We start from the raw sequence: 21,900 nt of genomic DNA, 5'->3' as shown, positions 1-21,900 counted from the left end.
TCTGATTTGACAGTAGAGGTTTCTTAGTAGAAACTCCAAGTAGGAGAACCACATGAAGGACCAAGGGATCAGGACTGGGACAGACCAATCCAGGGAATTGGGGCAAGCCGGGGAGTTCTATGGAGTGGTCTTTGTGCTTGCTTCCAGCCTACTTGCCAGCAAAAGTATATCAGTGTCTCTTCTACCACCTAAATGCTAGGCATTCACATATTTGTTCAAGCAAATAATGTTAGTCACAAAAGACCCCCCCCCCCCCCGCTTACCAGATAGGCCCAGATTCTGTTCCCACTGATCTATTTGGAGTAGGTTTGGTCTTTATATGGTATAGTGCAATGATGAGCAGACTTTCCAAGTATAAAGCTCAATTTGAGAAGGGGCCTAGAGGACATTGGTGCTTTTAGATAGGCTTTTGTTTGTGCCTCATAAATCCCATTCCCTGGTGTTTGGTGAACTATCTTCCATCAGTGGCCAAAAGCAATGTGATTGCTCAGACCTATAGAAGCAACTGAATAGTTTTTCCCTAGAAAATGTTATCATCCCAGGAGAGAGTACCTTGGCATTGCCAGCTTGCTGGTTGCTCTGGTGTCTAGAGGGAAGGGCTTGGCATTCACAGTTCACCAGCCTGGAACTTACTCTGGACAGTATCCACCATCCCTGGAATGCCTGTCTGCTCCATTCTAAACCTCTTTCAACAAACTAAATTTGAACCACTATCTTAAAAGTTATGCATAAAAAATAAGTACACAGCTTAAGGAATTTTTTTTCCCTATACCGCAGACTTCATCCAGGAACACTTCCCCACTGAACTACATCCCCAGTCCTTTTAGATTTTTATTTTGAGGCAGAGCCTCACTAAGTTGCATAGAGCCTGGCTAAGTTGCTGAGGCTGGCCTTGAACTTGTGTTTCTCCTATCTTACCCTCCCAAGTCACTGGGATTACAGGCATATACCACTGCATCCAGCTCAATTTAAAGAATTATTAAGGAATAAAACTCATGTAATTGCCACATTATCAGCAGTTTCAAAGGGGCTGCTCAAACTGTTTCAGCACATTGCTTCTTGACATCCTATCACTAGACTGCAGTCACTAGTTTGGTCTGTAAAGAAGAAAACTTCATTTTAGGGTATATGGCTATTATGTGTTCTATCCTCTCTCATTTTCAATTCAGCTTTTTTAAGAAATTTACCTGAGTTTAGCACTCCCATACCTTAGACATGTAATTAATTTTGTGTATTCTTTTCCCTATTAAAAAAAAAAGTGGGGAGGATTTACCCTATTTATTTATTTTTTATTTAAGGAATTTACCCCAGCTGTGCCACAGCCAGTTCCTCTACTCCTTCCCCTACCTTGGGCCTGGAGGGGCTGAGGGGGGCCGGGCAGGTTGGACTCAGGCTTATATGCAAATCGAAGCATAACTTTGTTTCTTGAAATTAACCCCTTGGGGAATGACTGAAGGGTGGTTGTGCTTGGAACCCTAGAAGGAGCCCTGAGGACCCCTGGCAGATGGGTGCTATCAGTCTCAGGGGACTGTCTCAGAATCCTTGAGACAGTACTTGTTGCTTTCCTCACTGCTCTCTCTTACAGTCCACTGTTCGTGCAGGTGCAGATTCCTAGTATGCAGAGTTGGGATGCGTGATGTGTGTGTTTAGGGGCTGGTTCCTTAGGAGAAATGAAGTGATTGAGTGCCTTGCTTCATTTTGTAGCACCAAAGGGCTATTCTTGACTCCAAAAAAGGAACTTTACATATCTCCTCAGTTCTTCTCCCTTGTTCTTTAACAAAGTATTTCTCTCTAAGTTATCACAAGAAAAGCTGCAGCTTCTACCAGTGGGAAGGGTAGGATCCTCTCCCTCAAAGGTAGAGGGAAGAAACAATCCCTCAGATTGTATCATTGTGAAAATTAAATGACCCCTGACTTCAGAGGTAGTTAGGAAAGTATCTAAACTTAAGCACTGATAGCTGGAAGCTAGTGTTACTGCTGGAGTTTGATTTAGGTGCCTGTTGGGCCTAGGCAGTGACATTTTACCTCTGACCATCTTGGACTTGAGACTGTTAAAGCAAACAGTCTATGGGAAAGAGGGAACCTGGCCAGGCCTTCAGCTGCTCTTTTCCTTCCACTTGACCCTACTCACATTGAAAAATGGCCTGGGCCCTCCTCAGTACCCACACTGCTTTTAGAGCACTCCCCACGTCCATCCAAGTGGATTTCTCTCTTCTCCAGTAACCCGTCTTTCTCCTGCATAGACATCCTTTTTCTGTCTTGTCTTTTCTTCCTTTCCTGGAATACCTCTGCCTTACAGCCCCATTGGATGAGAATGACCTGGAGGAAGATGTGGACTCGGAGCCAGCAGAGATAGAAGGGGAGGCAGCAGAGGATGGGGACCCTGGGGACACTGGTGCTGAGCTGGATGATGGTATGGGGCCCCAGCCTCCCTCTCCACTATGGACACAACCTGTTTCCCATAGGGGGAATGGCCTGAGTGGTTAGAACTTAAGAATGTTCAAGAAAAATCTACTTTAAAGCAAAAGCTCAAGGGAGTCAACTGTTTGGCTCCCTGGGTGATTCTCTGTTCCATCAGTGACTTACACTTGTTTTGTTTCACCCACCCAGAAGCCAATCTCCTGTGTAGCCTGTGTGAATTGAGTTGTGGTTGAGAGCTGAGCAAATTTCAGACTATTCAGGGCCTTTAATCCATTAGATGCCCTTTGGCATTGAAAGACAGGGACATTTTAAATAATTTTAAGAATTGTGTCTCATTGGGCAAAAAGGAACAGGGACTAGGCTGGACAGAAATGAGAATAAAAGTTGAGGTTAAGATCATGAGGGATTATAGATGTAGTCTATGGTCTGGGCTGAGGACTGGTGAAATAACAAGAAAGATAAGTCCAGAAAGCAAGGCCCGCTTTTCCGCAGGTGTAACCCAAGCTTTTCTTCCTGTCATGCCTTCATATGTCATGGTGCTATTTTGAAAAGTAAGTGGAGCACCACAGGTTTCAATGAGACCCCACACTACAGAGGGCAATGTACCTTGCTTCAGGAGAGTGCTTTGGCTGAGTCTCTTGGAAGCATTCTCAGAAGGCAGGGTCTGTTGCTGAATAATAGACAGGGCTCACCATCACAATCCAGACCTTGCACCACTGTGCACATGTGTCCATCCAACCATTGGGCCATGAGAGTAAGAGATAGAAAAGGAGTGTGGCCTGGCTCACGATTTGTGCCAATTTGTGTCCCTTCCTCCCTCCACTAGATCAGCATTGGTCTGATGACATCCCATCAGATGCTGAAATGGAGCTTCGCTTGCGACGCCACCCTGAAGTAGAAGCAGAGTTAGAGCTGAGGGTAATAGAAAATGAGGAGGAAAAGCCATCTGCCTTACCAGTGCAACAAGAAAGAGGTAGGTCTACTGCTACCAGCAGGAGACAGCAGCTTCCAGAATGCCTATAGAAGCCACAGGGCAGGCTGGGTGGCACAGAGTCAGGGCTTTTAGTTGGCCCAGGGCTCCACTCCTCCTCCTGCTCTTCCTGTCTGCCCTGCAAATGACTGCAACCAGCAGTTCCTTTCCTTATGTTGTTTGGGATCATGAAAAGGTAGAAGGTCCATCTCAAAGCTTGGGACCCAGATTGTACACACAAAGGGTTACTAGTTCTTGGGGAAGTGAATTCCAGGAGTCCTCTCACTCCTGAGATGTGTTTTTTCTAGACCAGCCTGAGTACAGACCCAGGGACACAGCATGCATTGGTTCAGCTAAACCTCTGCTCTCCCTGCCTCAGCAGTCAACTGGATGTAGTATGATGCCCTCCACAGAACTTCCTGGGGGCCCTCTTAGTGTGAGTGGGGCTGGTGGGATGGTTTCCTCTTTTAAATCCTGTGTCCCTTCTTTTCAGGTCCTTCTCAAGTCTCCAGCCCCATCCAGTCCCCTCAGGAACAAGCCATTCTTTCTACCCCAGCATCCAGCCACATAGCAGAAGTAAGTATTGGGGGCTCACTGTGAGGGACAAGGGACTGATGGAACTCCTGTCTTTGGGCCCATGGTGTGAGCCCCTCAAGAAGTGGAGGTGAAGTAAACTACTGCCCCCCATTCTGAGGAAAATTACATATTTTTCACTCCTTGTGTTAAGTGGGGCTGTTGATTATATAATAGGAGTGGCCTTGGGATTCTAACTCAGTCTTCTTGATGTATGGACAGATTTATTTTTAAATTAAAGTCATATTTATAGGATCATGGGTTTATTATAATAGATATATTTTTTCTTTATGTTAAAATAAATGTATAACTATTTAAATACTGTCTGGAGGACAGATCAGGGTGGTAGGCCAAGACACTAGACCTAGGTTTTTGGATTATGGCAGCATGGCATCATTCAATGATTTTCTTTTTTTTTTTTTTTTTCTTCACTGTACTGAGGGTGGAACCCAAGGCCTGACACATGCTAGACAAGCACTTCTCTACTGAACAACATCCCCAGACTTTTGTATTATTATTATTTTATTTGGAAATAGAGTCTCACTAATTTACCGAGGCTATCCTTGAACTTTGAATTTTCCTGCCTCAGCACTACTCTGCCTCCCACCCAATTAGAAGTATGTTCCACTAGCGATTTAGTGATTTTTTTTCTGCGAAACAAGAGCTTTATTTTACTGAGATGCTAAGATAGGGCTATAATAGACTCTGTGTGCATCTTTAAGCTTCCTGGGAAAGGCAATGTGATTATAAAACATCTACACATAGTAGCTATTTTAAATCTTACAGTGCTGGCCCCTGTGATGGCATGTCAGGGATCTTGGAGCTTTAGAAACTGCTAGTTGGGGTGAGAGCCAAATTCATTAGTGTTTTTCTGCCATTGTTCATTTCAGTGGACAGAGAAAGTAGGATGTGTTTGAGATGAACCAAATCCTGAAAGCTCAGACTATTCAAACTAAGAGGGGTTCTAAAAATTTGACAAATAGAACAGAAAATGAGGAAGTTTTTCCTGGAGCCATTTGAATCATACGTAAAACGATAGAGAGAGAAATTTATTTCAACATACACAGGCCCTTTGAGAGGAAAATTCCATAAAGAATGTTGTTGACCATGAAAACATTCACTTCTAAGCAGCTTCTGTCTTCCCTTTCTGTAGGGACCCCAAACCCCACTTGCCTCTGTTGCCACCAAGATGAAATCCCCTGAGGAGCGCTTTTTCCCTGACCCTCTGCTCCCCAAAGAGAAGCCCAAAGCTGAAGCTCCCCCGGATCAGAAGACTGCACCCCCTCCCATCCGGTCGCAGCCTGTATCTCTGCCAGAACCAAGGACACCTACCTCACCTGTGAGCTCACAGTTTGTGGCTCAGGTGGCCCCTTCTGCATCCCCTTCCACCCAGCTCCCTATTTGCTCCCAGCCTCAGCCTTCCTCAGAGGCCACCATCCCATCCCCCACTGAGTCCCCCATACGCTTCCAGCCTGTTCCAGCCAAAGCTTCTACCCCTCTGGTCCCCTTACCTGTGAAGAGCCAAGCTGATCCCAAGAACAGACTGGACAGCCCTCTTGCTGTGGATGAAGCCCTGAAACGGAGTGACCTGGTGGAGGAGTTTTGGATGAAAAGCGCTGAAATCCGCCGCAGTCTGGGACTCACACCTGTAGAGCGAAAGAAGGGGCCTGAGCCCAGCTTCCCCTCACCTGCCTTCAAGCCAATATCCCTAAAATCCTTTTCAGTTGAGAAGTCCCCTCAGGATGAAGGACTTCATCTTCTGAAACCTCCATCTATTCCTAAAAGGCTGGGCTTGCCAAAGTCAGATGGTGAGCAGCCCTCCCTGCTGACTCCCAAATCTCCATCTGACAGAGAGCTGAGAAGCTCCCATGAAGAGCGGAGGGATCTGTCCAGCAGCTCTGGCCTGGGCCTTCATGGGAGCTCCTCAAACATGAAGACCTTGGGCAGCCAGAGCTTCAACACCTCAGACTCCACCATGCTCACCCCACCTTCAAGCCCACCGCCACCCCCACCCCCAGATGAGGAGCCCGCCACCCTCCAAAGAAAGCCCTATCAGATATTTGAGCATAAAGAAACTGAGCCAAAATCCTCCATTATCCCACCTCCTCCACCTGCCACATTTATGCGGCCCCCACGAGAGCCTGCCCAACCCCCCAGGGAGGAAGTGAGGAAGTCATTTGTAGAGAGTGTGGATGAAATCCCCTTTGCTGATGATGTGGAGGACACCTATGATGACAAAACTGAGAACTCAAGTCTGCAGGAAAAGTTCTTCACACCCCCTTCCTGCTGGACCCGCCCAGAGAAGGCTCTCCACCCACCCCTGGCCAAAGAGAATGGACGGCTGCCTTCTCTGGAGGGTAGTGCCCAGCTGCAGAAGAGGGGACTGCCCTTGGTCTCTCCTGAAGCTAAGGAGCTGGCTGAGGAACGCATGCGAGCCCGGGAGAAGTCTGTGAAGAGCCAGGCACTGAGAGACGCCATGGCCAAGCAGCTGAGTAGGATGCAGGAGATGGAGATGGCAGCTGGGGCCTCCAGGTCCCGCAAGGCTTCCTCAGCACCCTCCCAGAGCAAACAACTTTTGACGGAATCCTCCAAACCCCCAGGTCTCAGAGGCTCTGAGGAGCCTACTCTGAAGCATGAAGCCACTAGTGAGGAGGTCCTCTCCCCTCCATCAGACTCAGGGGGCCCAGATGGTTCTGTCACCTCTTCTGAGGGCTCCAGTGGGAAGAGCAAGAAGAGGTCATCCCTCTTCTCCCCCCACAGAAACAAGAAAGAGAAGAAGTCCAAAGGGGAGGGCCGACCCACAGAGAAACCCAGCTCACGCCTTCCAGAGGAAGCAGCCACCAAACCCAAGTCCTTGTGGAAGTCAGTCTTTTCTGGGTACAAGAAGGACAAGAAGAAAAAGGGCGACGAGAAGTCCTCCAGCACCCCATCCAGCGGAGCTACTGTGGACTCTGGCAAGCACAGGATGTCTCCTATTGTAAGAGCAGGTACATCAGCAGCAAAGAGACCTTCATAGGACAGAGTGTAAGGGGTACATTCTTGGGTCATTTTGTTGTTCTCAAAAGATCCACTTTCTTTTTTTTTTTTTTTTTGAAAGCAAGTTTTATTTAAAAAAAAAAAAAAAGATCCACTTTCACATGCTGATGGCCCAAAGGTTCTTAAGAGACGGGAACTGAACCATGAGTGCCCTGAGCATTTTCCTGCCTCATAAAATAACTCTAAAATCAGCTTGAAATTAGATAGGGTAGTCTTTGGAAGTTGGTACCCTTCCTAAAGTCACATTACCCCAAAAATGGGCCTGCTTTTGAGTGGGGCAGAGGGCATTGCCTGGTAGTCCCAGACAGGTGTCCAGAGTTATTGTCTCTTCCAAGTGGCTCTGTCCCTGAAGGAATAAGCATCAGAGCCCAAGCTCATTGCACCCCAATGTAAGAGGAAAATCACTTAAACTTGAAACCAAACCTCCAGCTGATCTGCCCCAGCTGCTCGAATGAGCATGGAAGTCAGTGTTGTCACTGCCCTCACTCTGCCTCTTTTTACCTCACAGAGCTGCAGCTCCGGCGCCAGCTGAGTTTCTCGGAGGACTCAGACCTCTCCAGTGATGACATCCTTGAGAGGTCCTCCCAGAAGTCCAGGAGAGAGGTGGGTGGGTCCATTCGCTGGAAGGACTTTGGCGGGCTGGCGAGTCTTGGCCTCTGGTAAGGTAGAAAACAGGGAAAGCCAATCTAAAACCAGGGTGGAGAGTGAGTGCATTTCTATGATTCCAGCAGGCAGACAGTGGAATGCTGATCCCGGACCAGGGTCAGAAGAAGAGCCACAAAAGTCTTCCCTCAGGCCTTTTAAAGGGGAGAGAGGTATTTGCTTTCCTGTCAAGAGTTCCCTCATTCAGTTCCTGTGAAGGAAGCTGGAGATATTCCACATGGAAACCTTTATGTTGCCTTTAGGAAACAGCCAGGCACTGTCTATTCTTTCTCTCCTCAGCGATCCATGCAGAGCAGTATCTGTCAGGATCCAGGCAAGGGGACAAGGGTTGCTCACACTCCAGGGTCATAGAGGCTGAGATAGAGCACCAGGCAGTGGAACAGGAGGTGGGACCAGGTTGCTTACACAGGAGTGGGCCTCATCATCCTGCCTGCTTGGTAGATTTGTTAATTAGAGGAGGGTTTTGTTTGTTTGTTTGTCTGTTTTCCTGTTTAAGAACTGATCTAAGAAACTGACTTGGGTATGTGTCAGGTCTGACATGGGCTCTCTTGCTGCTCCAGAACTTAGGAAGTATGGCCACTCAGGTCTCCTAAGAAGCAAAGTTCTCTATATACAAAGTCCCTTCATCACTGGCTTCCTTTGGTGTTCATTTAGTTTTTTTTTTTGTTGTTGTTGTTGTTTGTTTTGTTTTCCAGGAGTCTTATAGCTTTGTTTCAATACAGTGAAGTTGGAGGAGGGAGAACCAGAGAAAGTTCTAGTGGGGCATCTATGTGACAACAACAGTGTTTATATGGGAACTAAGATCCATAAAGGCCTCAGCAGCAAGACAGGGGCAGTGATGCTCTGTGTGAGCCCAGCTACATCTTGCCCTCTGTCTAAGACAGAGCTAGACATTACCTTTCCAGGGGTAATAGCCCTGCTGCCCCTTACCTCCCTTTTTGAATAAAAATATACCCAGAATATCATGTGCTTTTTTATGTATATATTTTTAGTTGTCGATGGACACAATATTTTATTTATTTATTTTTATGTGGTGCTGAGGATCGAACCCAGTGCCTCATGCATGCAAGGCAAGCACTCTACCACTGACCTACAATCCCAACCCTCATGTGCTTTTCTGACAAGGCCTTTTGGAACTTTGGCTTGAGTCCCTTTTCATCAAAAACTTTAAACTGGTAGCCAGTACACCAACCAGAGAAGACCATGGTGGTTCTGTGCCTCTCTGTGTACCAGTTCACAAAGATACCTTCTGAAGCCTGCTTCCAAGTTCCTCCTCCCAGCCTGATTCAGTTCTTAATTACTTGGAAAACTGAGCCAGACACAGTGGCACAACCTATAATCTCAACAACTTGGGAGTCTGAGGCAGGAGGATTGCAAGTTTCAGGCCAGCTCAGCAACTTAGGCCCTTAGCAACTTGGTAAGACCCTGTCTCAAAATAAAAAATTAAGAAGGTTAGGGATGTAGCTCAGTGGTAAAATACCTTAGGCTCAATCCCAAGTACCAAGAAATAATAAATAATATTAATAATAACTTGTCAAGCCCAAAGTTGTTGCACATGCCTATAATTCCAGGAGCTTGGGAAGCTAAGACAGGAGGATTACGAGTTCAAAGCCAGCCTCAGCAAAAGAGAAGTGCTAAGCAATTTAATGAGACCCTGTCTCTGTAGGGCTGGGGATGTGACTCAGTGGCTAAGTTCAATCTCCAGTACCAAAATAATAATAATAATAACTTGGAAAACTGTAGAAAGATGGTCAGCTTACTTCCCATCTCATTCTTGATGTGTTTGTCTCTAAGGCTGCATCAGCTCTTTCTGTATTATCCTAGAAGAACCTAAAATGACTGTTGTCTCCTCCTGCTTCACCTATCTACAGAGTTAGGTCTCATATGTCACTACCAGGCCAGCAGTGAGTTAAGGCCTAGCAGTCTTGTATGTTTTCCCTTGGGGGTTCAATTTATGTGCATCCTGTTGAGTACCCCCTGCTGAATCTCCCGGGTAGGACTGTTGGTTCTGAACTGAGGGTTGCTTCTGGATTTGCATGTAGGTCTCTAAATACATTGGGGATGTCTTGGAATTCTTTTTTTTTTTTTTTTTTTTTTTCAGTTGTAGATGGACACAATACCTTTATTTTATGTATTTATTTTTATGTGGTGCTGAGGAGCAAACTCAGTGCCTCACACATGCTAGGCAAGCACTCTACCACTGAGCCAAAACCCAGCTCTGTCTTGGGATTTTTAAGGAGGTCTGTGAAGAAAGGAGAATGTTTCTCTTAACCTCCATGGTGACCGTGCAGATGTTCAGATAGTTCATGTCATGTTGGTCAAAAACAGCTATGGGGCTGGGGTTATGGCTCAGCAGTAGAGCGATCACCTCATACATGCAAGGTCTTGGGTTTGATCCTTAGCACCATATAAAAAATAAATAAATAAAATAAAGTTTAAAAAAAAACCATACAGCTGTGATTGCTGTTATGGTCAAGTTTCTCCACTGCTTTTCCACAAATTAATGAAGCATGTTGACAGTATGCTGATCAGCAGTCTTCCCACATTTGGCTATGCCAAGGACATTATCTCGATTCCACCTCCCATGGACGACAGACTTTCCTAGGGCCTCACAGGCACCAGAAACAAAGAAATTCATTTCCCTATTCTTGTGAGCGAGTCAAGGACCCCATTATAGATTCCTAGAACCACAGGACTATGGAGACCTCACATACCAGGCATACTCTATAGGGACAGGGCCATTCACTAGAGATCACATAGGGAATGTGGAAGATAAGGGGGGGCCTACGAGGCTGCTAACCCAGCTCCTGCCATGACGTGGAGGTGGACCAAGTGAAAGCAGATCACCATGTTTTCAAGACATGGAGGCTAAGGCAGAACAGAAACAGCTATAAAGAATGCTTTTAAAACAGTTAGAGAGGGCTGGAGTTGTGGCTCAAGCGGTAGAGTGCTCGCCTAGCACATGTGAGGCACTGGGTTCGATCCTCAGCACCACATAAAAATGAAATAAAGATATTGTATCCATCTAAAGCTAAAAAATAAATATTTTTAAAAAACAGTTAAAGAAATTTGATCATAAATGGTGTAGTATGTATAAATGTATCATCCAATCAACATCAAGTTTCTTGCAAGTGACAGAGGTACTGTAATCATGTAGGAAAATGTTTCTGTTCTTAGGGAGGAAGTACATGCTAATATTTTTCAAGGTGAAAGTTTATGTATCTACAAATAATTCAGAAAAAGAAAAGATTATAGCTGTATATTGTGGCATACACCTATAATCCCAGCAGCTCAGGAGGCTGAGGCAGGAAGATCACAAGTTCAAAGCCAACCTTAGCAAAAGCAAGGTGCTAAGCAACTCAGTGAGACCCTGCCTCTAAATAAAATACAAAATAGGACTGAGGATGTGGCTCAGTGGTCGAGTGCCCCTGAGTTCAATCCCTGGTACCAAAAAAAAACAGAAAAGAGCTGAGGATGCAGCTCAATGGCTCAATGGTAAAGCACCCCTGATTCAACCCCAGGTACCAACAACAACAAAAAAAGGTGTGTATGCATGTAATATAAAGGTTACATACATGCACACATGCCTATGAAACATGCTGTAAAATGTTAACATTGGGGAAATCTAAGTGATAGTATTCAGCTATTCATTTTCTTTCTATTTCAACGTCTCTGTAGGATTGAAATTTTTCAGAATAGGAAGTATAAGGAGGGGCTGAGGATGGGGCTCAAGCGGTAGTGCACTCACCTGGCATGCACAGGCCGCTGGGTTTGATCCTCAGCACCAAGTAAAAATAAAATAAAGATGTGTGTCCACCGAAAACTATAAATAAATAAGAAGTATAAGGAGCAAGGGAGCTAAAAGTAAAAATGGGATTTGGCTTGAATGAAGAGGCCAGGCTCCCAGCCACAGAGCCACTGTGTAGCAGAGATGGAAGAGATAGCTCCCCTTGTATCTCAGACACAACCCTGAGTCAAGCACTGGTGAAGCAAGTGACAGGGTCTTTTGATAATAATAAAGAAAAAAAACTAAAAATAACTTGTATTTTGGGGCTGGTTTGTGGCTCAGTGGTAGGGAGCTTGCCTAGTATGTGTGAGGCACTAGGTTCTATCCTCAGCACCGCATAAAAAAATAAAGGTATTGTATTCCTCTACAACTAAAAAAGAAATCTTTAAATAATAATAATAATAACTTTTTTGTTTGAAAAATGCAAGTACAGGATTTTTTAAAACACCTACAGCCCTGCCAACAAGAAATAACTCATGTTGACCTCTTTTCTTTACTTCCATCTGACTTTAAATACAACTAACTTGGCTGTTTCTTGGCCACCCTGGCCCATCGGAGGGTGCTGGGCCTGCTCTCTGACGGTCTCTCTTTCTGTTTCAGAGCCACAATGTCAGCTCTTGTGGCTGGCCTCATCTCTTGGGCACATGAAAATTGTGTCATGATTTCATTCTGAATTGGTTCCAGTCCCAAAAATGGGTAAATTATGGAGAAGGAGGGTGCTGCCCTGTCCCCGTAGTATTTACAGCAGCCAGGTACAGATGTCCATGCTGTTCTTTAAGGTGTAGTTACCTAACCTATAATCCTACTATGAGTTCTTCCCATGCTATTCAAGGACATCATTTGTCCTTTCCCTTTTCAAAACTAGCCTGTTTCTAATCATGAAAATCTTCCTTTCAGTCTGCTTTGTGAAAGAAGTGAGTTTGAGGCAAGGTGCCTATTCTGAGAGGCAGATTCATTCTTTTCCAGGATAATATGCATGTGAAATGTGAGTCCCCACTATGTCATGGTTATGACAGTCAGAAGCAGCACAGGCAGCAGGGTACTGCAGGCCTTCTTGTTGCTCTCAGAATCTCCTTATCCTATAGGCTACCAGACTCAAGCTACCTCCCTCCCTGGCTCCCTGATGGCCTTCTAACTACTTAATACAACTGATAAGAAGACCAGAGGAGCAAATGTAACTGACCCCAGTACTTGAGCAGCTCCACTCAATGTTTAATGGAGTAAAAAGAAGTCAGTTAACATTGCTATCTGAAATACTTTTGGCAAATAGCAGTGATTTATGCTATTTCAGTTCCCTTCACCAGGTATAATCAAGAAGTAGCCTGTATCCCTGTGTCCCGTGGTTTAGGAACATGCCAGGAGAGAGCTTTTTGGGAGAGGGTATGAGGTTCAGTACCTCGTTTCGCTCTTATCTGTGTCTGACATCAGGAATCTCCTCTATCCACCCCCATACATGAGCAGCAGGAAGTGTTCTAAATTTCCACAAGTAAAGGAATGGGTTACTAAAGGAGAAAGGGATACTGAGAAAAGAGAAGATTTGGGGGAATGATAAAGAGGCTGTTTCTACTCAGGAGAAAAGTAAACCCCAGTCTTACTCAAAACCAGTGTTCACTAAGATGCAGCTGTACATGCAGTTTGTACATGCAGATTTCTCCTTGCACAGTCCTGTGTGACATTGTGGAAAATAATCATGTTTAAGTCCTGTATGTTTGTTTTAAACTTCTAATTTTACTCCATTTCTGTGTTTCATTTTAATTTTTTAAATCATCATTGTCATTACTGTTCTGTTTTGTTTTCTGTTGCCATCCCCTTAAAAGTCGATTTATGTACCACACGCCTTGGCATTCAGGAGATCCTATTCATCAAAGGTAGTATCTCATTCCTGATGGCTGGTCATCATTGCATGCCTGTCTGTGATTAACCACCCAGAGCAACCTGAGCCCAGGACCTGTGGCCACATCCTCACTAACTGTGTTCATACATGCATGTAGCTATAGCCACCAGACCTCCTTTAGCTATGTCATAAGGAAGAAGGAGGATGAGACACACCCGCTCTTCACTGACTGGAGTGCATGTGGTAATGCTCCAGGTGCCTGGGAGGGAGGCAGAGCTGCCCCTGTGGGTCTGGGCACCACAATAAGAGGGGTTGTTCGTCTCAGCTCTGTGGACTGAGACCTGAGCTTCCCAGGGCACTAGAATGCCACAGCTGTCCTTAAGGACTGCCTGTTGCCTCTTCACTTGACACTCCACTGTCTTTAAAACTCTTAGAGGAAAGACAAAGAGCCTGGACTTTGAGTTGAATTTGGAAGCCTTCTTTAAAATCTGTAAAATCTCCTAGTTTGGTTTCTTTTTTGTTTTGTTTTGGTTTTTGGTTTTTTTGTTTGTTTTATTTTGTTTTTTTAAGAAACAATACAGATGGCCTTGTGAATGAAGGCAAATCCCCAACATGTACCTCTCAGGGGTTGCCCAGTGTCTATGCAAAGCATGGGATTCTCCCCATAGCCTTCAACCTGCATTAAATTTGCCCAGTCACCTCCTCCATTCTTGATGGCACTAGCCACAACCACCTGGCCAGGCCACTTCCTCCCTTTCTTTTTGTGGCAACTGTTGCCTATGCAATCCCCAGAGGCCATCAAGGGTCACCTCCACAGTTCCTTCTTCAGCCTATATTGGTTTGGGGTTTCCCCAAATTTAAAATAGAAGCATTCCTGTTTTTTCTAGTTCAGATGTTCTTAAAGGAACCTCATGAATACCACTCATCTGAAGAAAGTGGCTTTTGATTCCAAGCAAGAAAATAAAAGGATTCTGATTTATCCTTTTTTTTTTTTTTTTCCTTCCCCATATATTCAGAAGCATGAGGCTTGGGAAACATTTTACTTACATTTTACTTACATTTTTTACCCCCACAATGTCTTTAAAAAGCACAGAATTCCTTAAATAGGAAACAAATAAAGTGATCTCAGTGATAAAGGAGGCTCCTAATACTCTAACTTCCCAACACTCATTCCCCACATAGCCTCCTTTCCTGGTCACAGAGGGGAAATGTCTCACCTTGGGGGTATCTAGATGTGTCCTGCGGCATTTGGAGCTCCAACAGGAAAAGGTGCCAGGGAAGTCTGTGGTCAAGCTGCAGTGGGGGAGCTTCACACTGGTGTATGCCAGCCACCAGTTCCCACTTAGGAGTCAGTCTACTCCATGCCCCTGCCAGGCTGCTGCACAAACTGATCTCAGACCTGACTGATAAGATCTTTTTTATTCCCACTAGCCAAGAACCTACACAGAAGAAGAGTTGAATGTCAAGCTGACCCGGCGTGTGCAGAAGGCAGCTCGGAGACAGGCCAAGCAAGAGGAGCTCAAGCGGCTCCACCGAGCCCAGGTACAACCACAGACAGTGAGACAGACAAAACACACAGGTGGAAAGCCATGTGACCACATCTTTGTGTACACCCAGTTGACCCCTATCCACAAGGAAGGAGGGTGAAGAAGGCAGAGTAGAAGCAGATGAGTTGTCCCTGTCATCTGAGATGACAGCCCCAAAGTACAGCTCAGTGCAGATGTAGTGGCCCCATCTTTGCAAAGTCATCAGTAAAAAGGGAAGAACCACATTTGAGTTTCCTAAATTCTGTGGTCTAGAATAGTCATTTTAGAGTCAATTAGTTCTCTTACTTGTAAGCAATAGTGTCAGAAGTCAGTTTGTGGGTGGGTAGAGTGTCATACACCTGTAATTCCAGCAACTCAGGAGGTTGAAGCAAGAGGATCGCAAGTTCGAGGCCAGCCTGGGCAACTTAGAGAGACCCTGTCTCAAAATAAAAAATTAAAAGGGCTAGGGATATAGCTCAGTGGTAAAGCACCCCTGAATCCAATACGTAGTACAAAGTGGGGAAAAAATCAGTTTGTGACCTACCATGGACTTTGGACTTCGTGGGAGAAGTTAGAATTATCCTGTAGGTATCAGCCTCTGTCCTAAGGCCTCATATCCTAGACCATTCTATACTTTTTTTTTTAACCTGTAGAGACAAGATTTTTAATCCAGTTTAGCAGTCTTGTTATCAGAAAGATCTGAGGTAGCCAGGCAAGTAGCATCACCTGTAGTCCCAAGAACTTGGGAGACTGAGGCAGGAGGATCATGAGTTCAAGGCCAACCTCACCAACTTAAAAAAATTAAAAGGACTGGAGTATAAGTCAATGGTAAAACATCCCTGGGTTCAATCACCAGTGTCAAAAAAGAAAGAAATTCTGAGGTGCCGGATGCGGTGGCCCATATTTGTAATCCTAGCAGCTCAGGAGGCTGAAATAGGAGGATCATGTGTTCAAATCCAGCCTCAGCAAAAGCAAGGCGCTAAGCAACTCAGTGAGAACCTGTCTCTAAATAAAATACAAAATAGAGCTGCAATGTGGCTCAGTGGTCAAGTGCTCTTGAGTTCAGTCCCTAGTATCCTGCCCAAAAAAGAAAGAAATTGTGAGGTAATAGTATTAAAGGCTTCCTGCAGGAATTTCTTTTCCTCCTGCCCTTTAACTGCCCTAGAGAGGGCTGACATCTGCTTCAGCTGCTTCCATATTCCATGAACTTAGAACAGTGGGCCCAGAGTCTGCTAAGTAACAAGGCCCTGGGGGATTCAGATCCAAGTGGGATGCAGCCCATGAACTAGAGCTCTTTCCACCGTCTCGACGTAACTTCTCTTTCTCCCTCCTTGAGTTTGCCAAGTTTAGTTTTCCTCCTGAAAACTAGAAAGCTGAGTGCTCATACTGCTGTCTTTTGACAGATCATTCAACGGCAGCTGGAGCAGGTGGAAGAAAAGCAGAGGCAGCTGGAAGAGAGAGGGGTTGCAGTGGAGAAAGCACTCCGAGGTGAAGCAGGTACAGTCTGGGTCCTTGTGAGGAAGTTTATTCTGAAGGAGACCCCATATTCCCCACTGGGGAAGCCAGTTTTGCATCACGTGAAATTCAGTCCTCCTTCAGTGGGGTTTTCTGGGTCCCTGCATCACATCTGGGGCTTTCCATTAAGCAAAAGAAAAATGCATTGGGGCAGCCCTGAGGCCCAGTCCTGCTCTATAGCCCATCTTACAGCTTGCCATTTCCCAACAGAACAAAATCTTAGGCCCCCATCATCTGTTGATTGCAAACTCTGGGTTTGTTCCTCTTCCTTCTCCTCCTCCTTTCGCACTCCATCATTTTCCCTGGGGGGGAAAAAATGCCTGTGAATGAGGGAGATTGTATCACAAGGAACCATCACAGAACTGTACTGAGCAGAACCCCAGCTGTTCCCCTACATGCTCCTCCTGTCCTTAGTGTTCTGGGCCCCTCCTGCCCAAGCTTTAGAGCCCTTATCATCTCCTGTGGGTGGAGCTTACAGGTACTCTTGATACTCTTGTGTTTCCCAGGCTCAGCCCAGGCTTGATGTTCACTAAAGGAGAGACAGGGGGTGGGGACATAATGTGCTGGCACAGGGTAGACACCAGGAGCAGCTGTGAGAGCCTGTGGTTTATGACTGCCACTCTAAAAGGAAATGCTGAAGAATGTAATGCAGTCCTGTCTACTGCTCCCAGGAGTCTATTCTATGCATTTAGGCACAGAGAAGGCAAGGGAGTACCAAAGTCATCTCTGGACCAAAGCCTAGGAAACTCTGCTAGTTCAAGACCTTGCATCCACTGGGTCAGCCCCAGCCTCAGGCATGGAGTGACTGATCTCTGCTTTCTCAGGCATCTAGAGTCTCATCCAGTCCCTAGATGAGGAACCTCCATCTCTTTACAAAAGAAAACGAAGGCCTCCAGGCTCAGCATGCAGATTGTGAGGCTGAGATAAAGAAAGGCAGTGGCTTCTTACCACCTCCTTATTCTAGAGTGGCAGAGGGGAACAGGGTGGTACATCTCATGGCAGGTAAACTGTGTGTGGAACTGAAGAAGAACTGGTAAGGGGCAGCCATGTGACCAATGAGCTGGCCTTATGGTATATGCCTGGTATCAAGATGGATTCTATAGGATTGAAGTTCATGTGTTGGGGAGTGGGGATGAAGCATAGAAGCAGGTCCCCCTTGTCAGGCCCTTTAAGGCCCAGAAATTGAAGTTTATCAGTAGGTCAGTGATGACCTTCAGGTGAAAAGGGCTGGTAGAGAAAGATGAGGATGTGGATGTTCTTGGTTTTTGTGCCTCACCTAATGCTGGACTTAACCCTTGAAGTCTGGGTCACCAAAGGAAATGCAAAAACTTGAACCACTTAGTATCCAGAAAACTAGAAGACTGGGATGCTACCACCTGGCAAGCACTGGCTCCAATGCCAAGAAGTGGAGGTCCAGGTTCACTTAGAAGGGTCCTCAGCCTTCCCAATAAACCATGATGTCCCCCACCAGTCTGCGGGACTCCTTTCCTTGCCCTGCACACTCTTTTGGCTTCCTATTCAAACTGTCCCCAGAGGGAGTTAGCCCTCCAGAGGTGTCCTGTGCCAACTAAAGTAGACCCACAGGGCCCTACCCTCCTTGCTTACCTCTTGCAGAAGATACCAAGAGGGACCCTGAACTCATCATTGCTTTTTATTTCATCTATCACTTCTGCCAAAATGGAAAGTAATAAGTAGATCTCACAATACGTAGCGAGAATAACTCCACAGGTGTATGCACATACATTCAGGGTAAGAGTTCCCCAGGAAAAGGGGGACTATACCCCTCCTTACAAGATTCTGAGTTTCAGGGAAGAGGGTTGCCATCTGGGTTGATGGTTTCTGTAAAGAACTCAAATCCTTGTCAGCTGCATGCAATTGGAGTCTACAGCAATACTTCAGCATTTCTGTAACAATCATGTTATTCCAGCTGCTGAATAAGGGCCAGAAAATAACACCATTAAAAATTGACAGAGGAGGACTGGGGTGTGACCCAATGGTAGAGTTTACCTAGATAATGCAGGACCCTGCATTCCATCCCAATACACATACACACACACACACACACACACACACACACACTCACACACACACACACACCAAATTGGCAGAGGATTTTACCAAAATTATTCTTTTCAATTGTTTAGATAAATTACATTTTCATGACCATGTACAACTGAATGTCATATAAGTTAGTGCTTTTCAAACTTGCTTTTAGCAGAAGAGCCCTTTTACAACATTATAAATTCAAGTTAAAATAAAAAATAATTGCCCTAAAAAGTTAAAACATATACACAAAAATGTGACAACACAGGATATGGTGAAGAGCTGCACCAATATCCAGTTCGTTTGTGGGAACAAAGATGAGAACAACCTGATATACACCAGTAGTTGCTGTAAATAGCAACAGTGTGTTTTTAATGACTTACCTGGAACTCTCAGGGTATTTTCAATTTAAAGATGTAGTTACTAGAATTTTTAAAACAGAACAGTAGCATTTTTCCAAGTTGAATCACTAGCAAATCTAACAAAACTCATATTCCTAATAAAGAACCAATCAAAGATGCTCCTAGAGTAAGCAAGAAACCCAGATTCACTATGATATCATGACATAATGTGTCATCACCCTTAGTGCCATGCTTATAAGTGCATGCTCTGAGAGGCTGGCATCACTATACTTGCAGGCCAGGATTTAAATGAATTACATAGTTTCTTTTTTACCAACACATTTACAATGAATGCAGATACTTGCACACAGGAAGCAGAAGAAACTTGGTCCTGAGGGCCCCACAAAAGCAAGTTCACCTGGCTGCACAAATTAATTCGTTCAATGGGTTAAAAGTTGGCATATGAAGCATTGAGTATGGTGTGGCTTTTCAACAGTTTTTAAAGAGTTAAAAGCATTTGAGGTTCTTGGAAGATCCCTAGAACATTGTGAAGAACCCTAGGGTTCTGCAGAAGTTTGAAAATCATTGTTCTAATCCAACTTCTTCCTGTAGATGAGACTTTGCCAAAATATCTTTAACCAAAATGAAGTCTGTGCTTTCTCTAAAGATACACCTCAGTAACTCTGTTGAGATATTTCCCCATGATGCATTTAGTGTTGTAGTGACGGACGAGGCAAGGCACCGAAGATAGCAGGAAACAGTTTTATTTGGCTGTAGACAGGTTCAGAGGGCAAAGCTTTTGCTGTAATCAATCAATCCCCTAAACCCCGAATTCAGGTAATTTCAGAGTTTATGCCCAGCATGTAAGGGGAGGGGCTCAGAAGTTCACAGTCTGCAGAAATTCACGTAAAAGCAGCTTTTTCTTTCACTATTTTGGGCAAGTTAACCCTTCAAGGACAACACCTGAAAAGGAGAGAGCTTCTTGTCCCCTTTCTTTCCTCCCCCTGCCAGCTATTACCATGGAGTGCAGTTGATAACTTATCTTGAAACTGTAGACATCTCTGTGGAGCGCAGCTCAAGGCCAGAGGATTTGATTGCACATTTCTACAAGCTACTATACTGGATATATTTGTGAAAAACTAGTAAGGGGGTGTCCAGCAACTGGAGTGCTGGTATCTTCCCAGCCAGTGGCCAAGTAAAACAGGGCAACACAAAAGTAGGAAGTGTATCTACATTGAACTCTTTTGCAGAGATTCTTTTGCTGAAAGTCCCAAGATCAGCCATGGTGAAGATTTCTGGAGAAGCCCAGTTAAGACTTTTCTGTAGAGAAAGGGGGTGCCACTACATTAGTTAACTCTCAAGATATAGTGCTCCTACCATAACTTATCTCCAAATATATTGTCTTTTTCTTATTTCAATATACCCCCTCCAAGGCTGGCCTAATGTCACTTCCCAGTGGACATATTCCTACTCGGCAGATACCATCTTTGAAGCTAAGTGTGCACATTGGCCACTCTTTTCTGCTTGTGCATTGCATCCTTGTTAGTCTCACTGCACCTAGTTGAACCTTGAAGAAATATCCTCAGCTGAGTCCAAAACCTGGAATTTTCCAACATGCTGGTCAGCCCCATCCCTAAGGGCTATACTACCAAGCCAGCCAAATCTGCCATTCTGTCTCACTTGATGGTCTCAAGCTTCCATTGTGTCTGAGGGGTCAGACTTTGTTAGCCAACCTGCCCTTCCAGAGAAGAGATCTGATACGGACTTGCTACCCAGTTAATCTCTATTTGTCAAAGGCTTCTATATATTCAGAGCTCAAGAATTAGTTTCAGAGCTTTCAACCTAGAACAAGACCAAGACTTTTATGTGATTTCTGGTCCTGGGACATCCAGGTCACTTTTTTGTTTCTGGAACACTGATTCAAACTTAAAACCACTGGATCAACCTTGAGCCTGAGCTGGGAAGACTTTGCAGGATTGCATTCAGTTTTCAGATGTATGTCCATTCTTGAAGAGGAAACCCCATGTGGATAAAAAGGCTGCCAAGATCAGCTTTTAGAATGTGAGGTTTAGAGAAAGGGTGACACAATAGCAACTGAGTTTTGTTGTGCTCTGTACCTCCTTACAGTTCTGGAGAGATGAGGATCACCTGCTCAAACCCAGTGCTCAGCTCCAGACTTTACATCTCAGGCCTTGCTGGGCTACCACAGGAGCTAAAAGTGCTGGCTAAGAGTGCTGGTGGCCAGCAGACCTCCAAGAGCCTCAGGGCAAATAGTTGCAGATTCAGAAATCTGCATAAGACTCAGCTCATTTCCAGAAGGCTGACTAAAGTTATAAGACTAAACCTCAGAAGAGACAGGACCTCCATCTTAAGCTCCTCCAGCAGCGTCGTTTTGCAAGGAGTGTGCTATCGTCACTAATGGGGCCATACACAGGAGTTCTTGTGTTTAAACCCAAGGGTTGGGACTCTTCCAGGGCTTGTTTAGGGTGTTCACATCTTGGGTCCTCAGCCTGGGGTTTTTAATGTTCAGAAATAAGTAGGAAGTAATAGCCCCTGATCCACTCTTGAACTTCTTAAATCTTCTTTGATAAGACTGAGTTCCTGTAGGGTCAGATTTCCCAACAAAGCCAAAGCCTTTTGTCCTTACTGAGCCAACATATGAAAAAGGATCACACTGGTAGTGACTATTGACTCTGCCCCCACTGATTTTAGTTAATCCCCTTTCACACCATGAGGTACACAGAGATGGCCTGCATGTGTGCATATAATGCACTTATAGACATGCATGCTTTCTATCTGTTCCTTTTTGCCCTCTTGCTCTATATCTGCATGTTTCGTATGCTTCATGTCATTGATGGCTTTGGGTGTGGGGGACAACAAGGTCATCTGGTCAAATAACTCTCTCTTCACCAATTCCTTGTTGTAGACTATTGGGGAGAGTCTTATTACAGTGACCTCATCGACTTGCATCTGGGTGGTATGTATAGCAGCAACTGTTGCTGGTACTAATCCCTCTGACACCCTTCCCCTTCGTTTCTCCCAGTCCTTCCTCACAAATATCAAGAAGAAACCAACCTGATAACCAAATGGCAAAAGCACAAACCCTTTTCCAGGCTCAGTGGTAGAGCACTTGCCTACATGTGCAAGACCCTGGGTTTCATCCCCAATACCACCAAAAAAAAAAAAAAAAA

General features: G+C 45.0%; 1 protein-coding gene across 25 annotated transcripts in view; it reads left to right on the top strand.

Moving 5' to 3' along the window:
- Mical3 (microtubule associated monooxygenase, calponin and LIM domain containing 3) overlaps window positions 1-21,900 on the top strand; it is a 264,490-nt gene that overhangs the window by 226,965 nt on the left and 15,625 nt on the right. For 16 of the 25 annotated variants that reach the window (XM_048787731.1, XM_048787745.1, XM_048787747.1 and 13 more), the window contains 9 exons: window positions 2,300-2,413; window positions 3,248-3,394; window positions 3,885-3,967; window positions 5,118-6,951; window positions 7,509-7,603; window positions 13,268-13,318; window positions 14,716-14,826; window positions 16,214-16,307; window positions 21,636-21,686. In XM_048787731.1, the coding sequence (XP_048643688.1) occupies window positions 2,300-2,413; window positions 3,248-3,394; window positions 3,885-3,967; window positions 5,118-6,951; window positions 7,509-7,603; window positions 13,268-13,318; window positions 14,716-14,826; window positions 16,214-16,307; window positions 21,636-21,686 (2,580 nt within the window). Of the gene's footprint in view, window positions 1-2,299; window positions 2,414-3,247; window positions 3,395-3,884; window positions 3,968-5,117; window positions 6,952-7,508; window positions 7,604-7,728; window positions 9,075-13,267; window positions 13,319-14,715; window positions 14,827-16,213; window positions 16,308-20,142; window positions 21,609-21,635; window positions 21,687-21,900 lie in introns of those variants that run through there. The other 9 variants (XM_048787740.1, XM_048787744.1, XM_015500822.2 and 6 more) reach the window with 6 other exon arrangements.

This window comes from Marmota marmota, unplaced genomic scaffold (assembly GCF_001458135.2).
Source record: "Marmota marmota marmota unplaced genomic scaffold, marMar, whole genome shotgun sequence".
Taxonomy (NCBI): domain Eukaryota; kingdom Metazoa; phylum Chordata; class Mammalia; order Rodentia; family Sciuridae; genus Marmota; species Marmota marmota.
The sequence above is the reverse complement of the archived record's forward strand: the minus strand, read 5'-3'. Positions and strand labels throughout refer to the sequence as shown.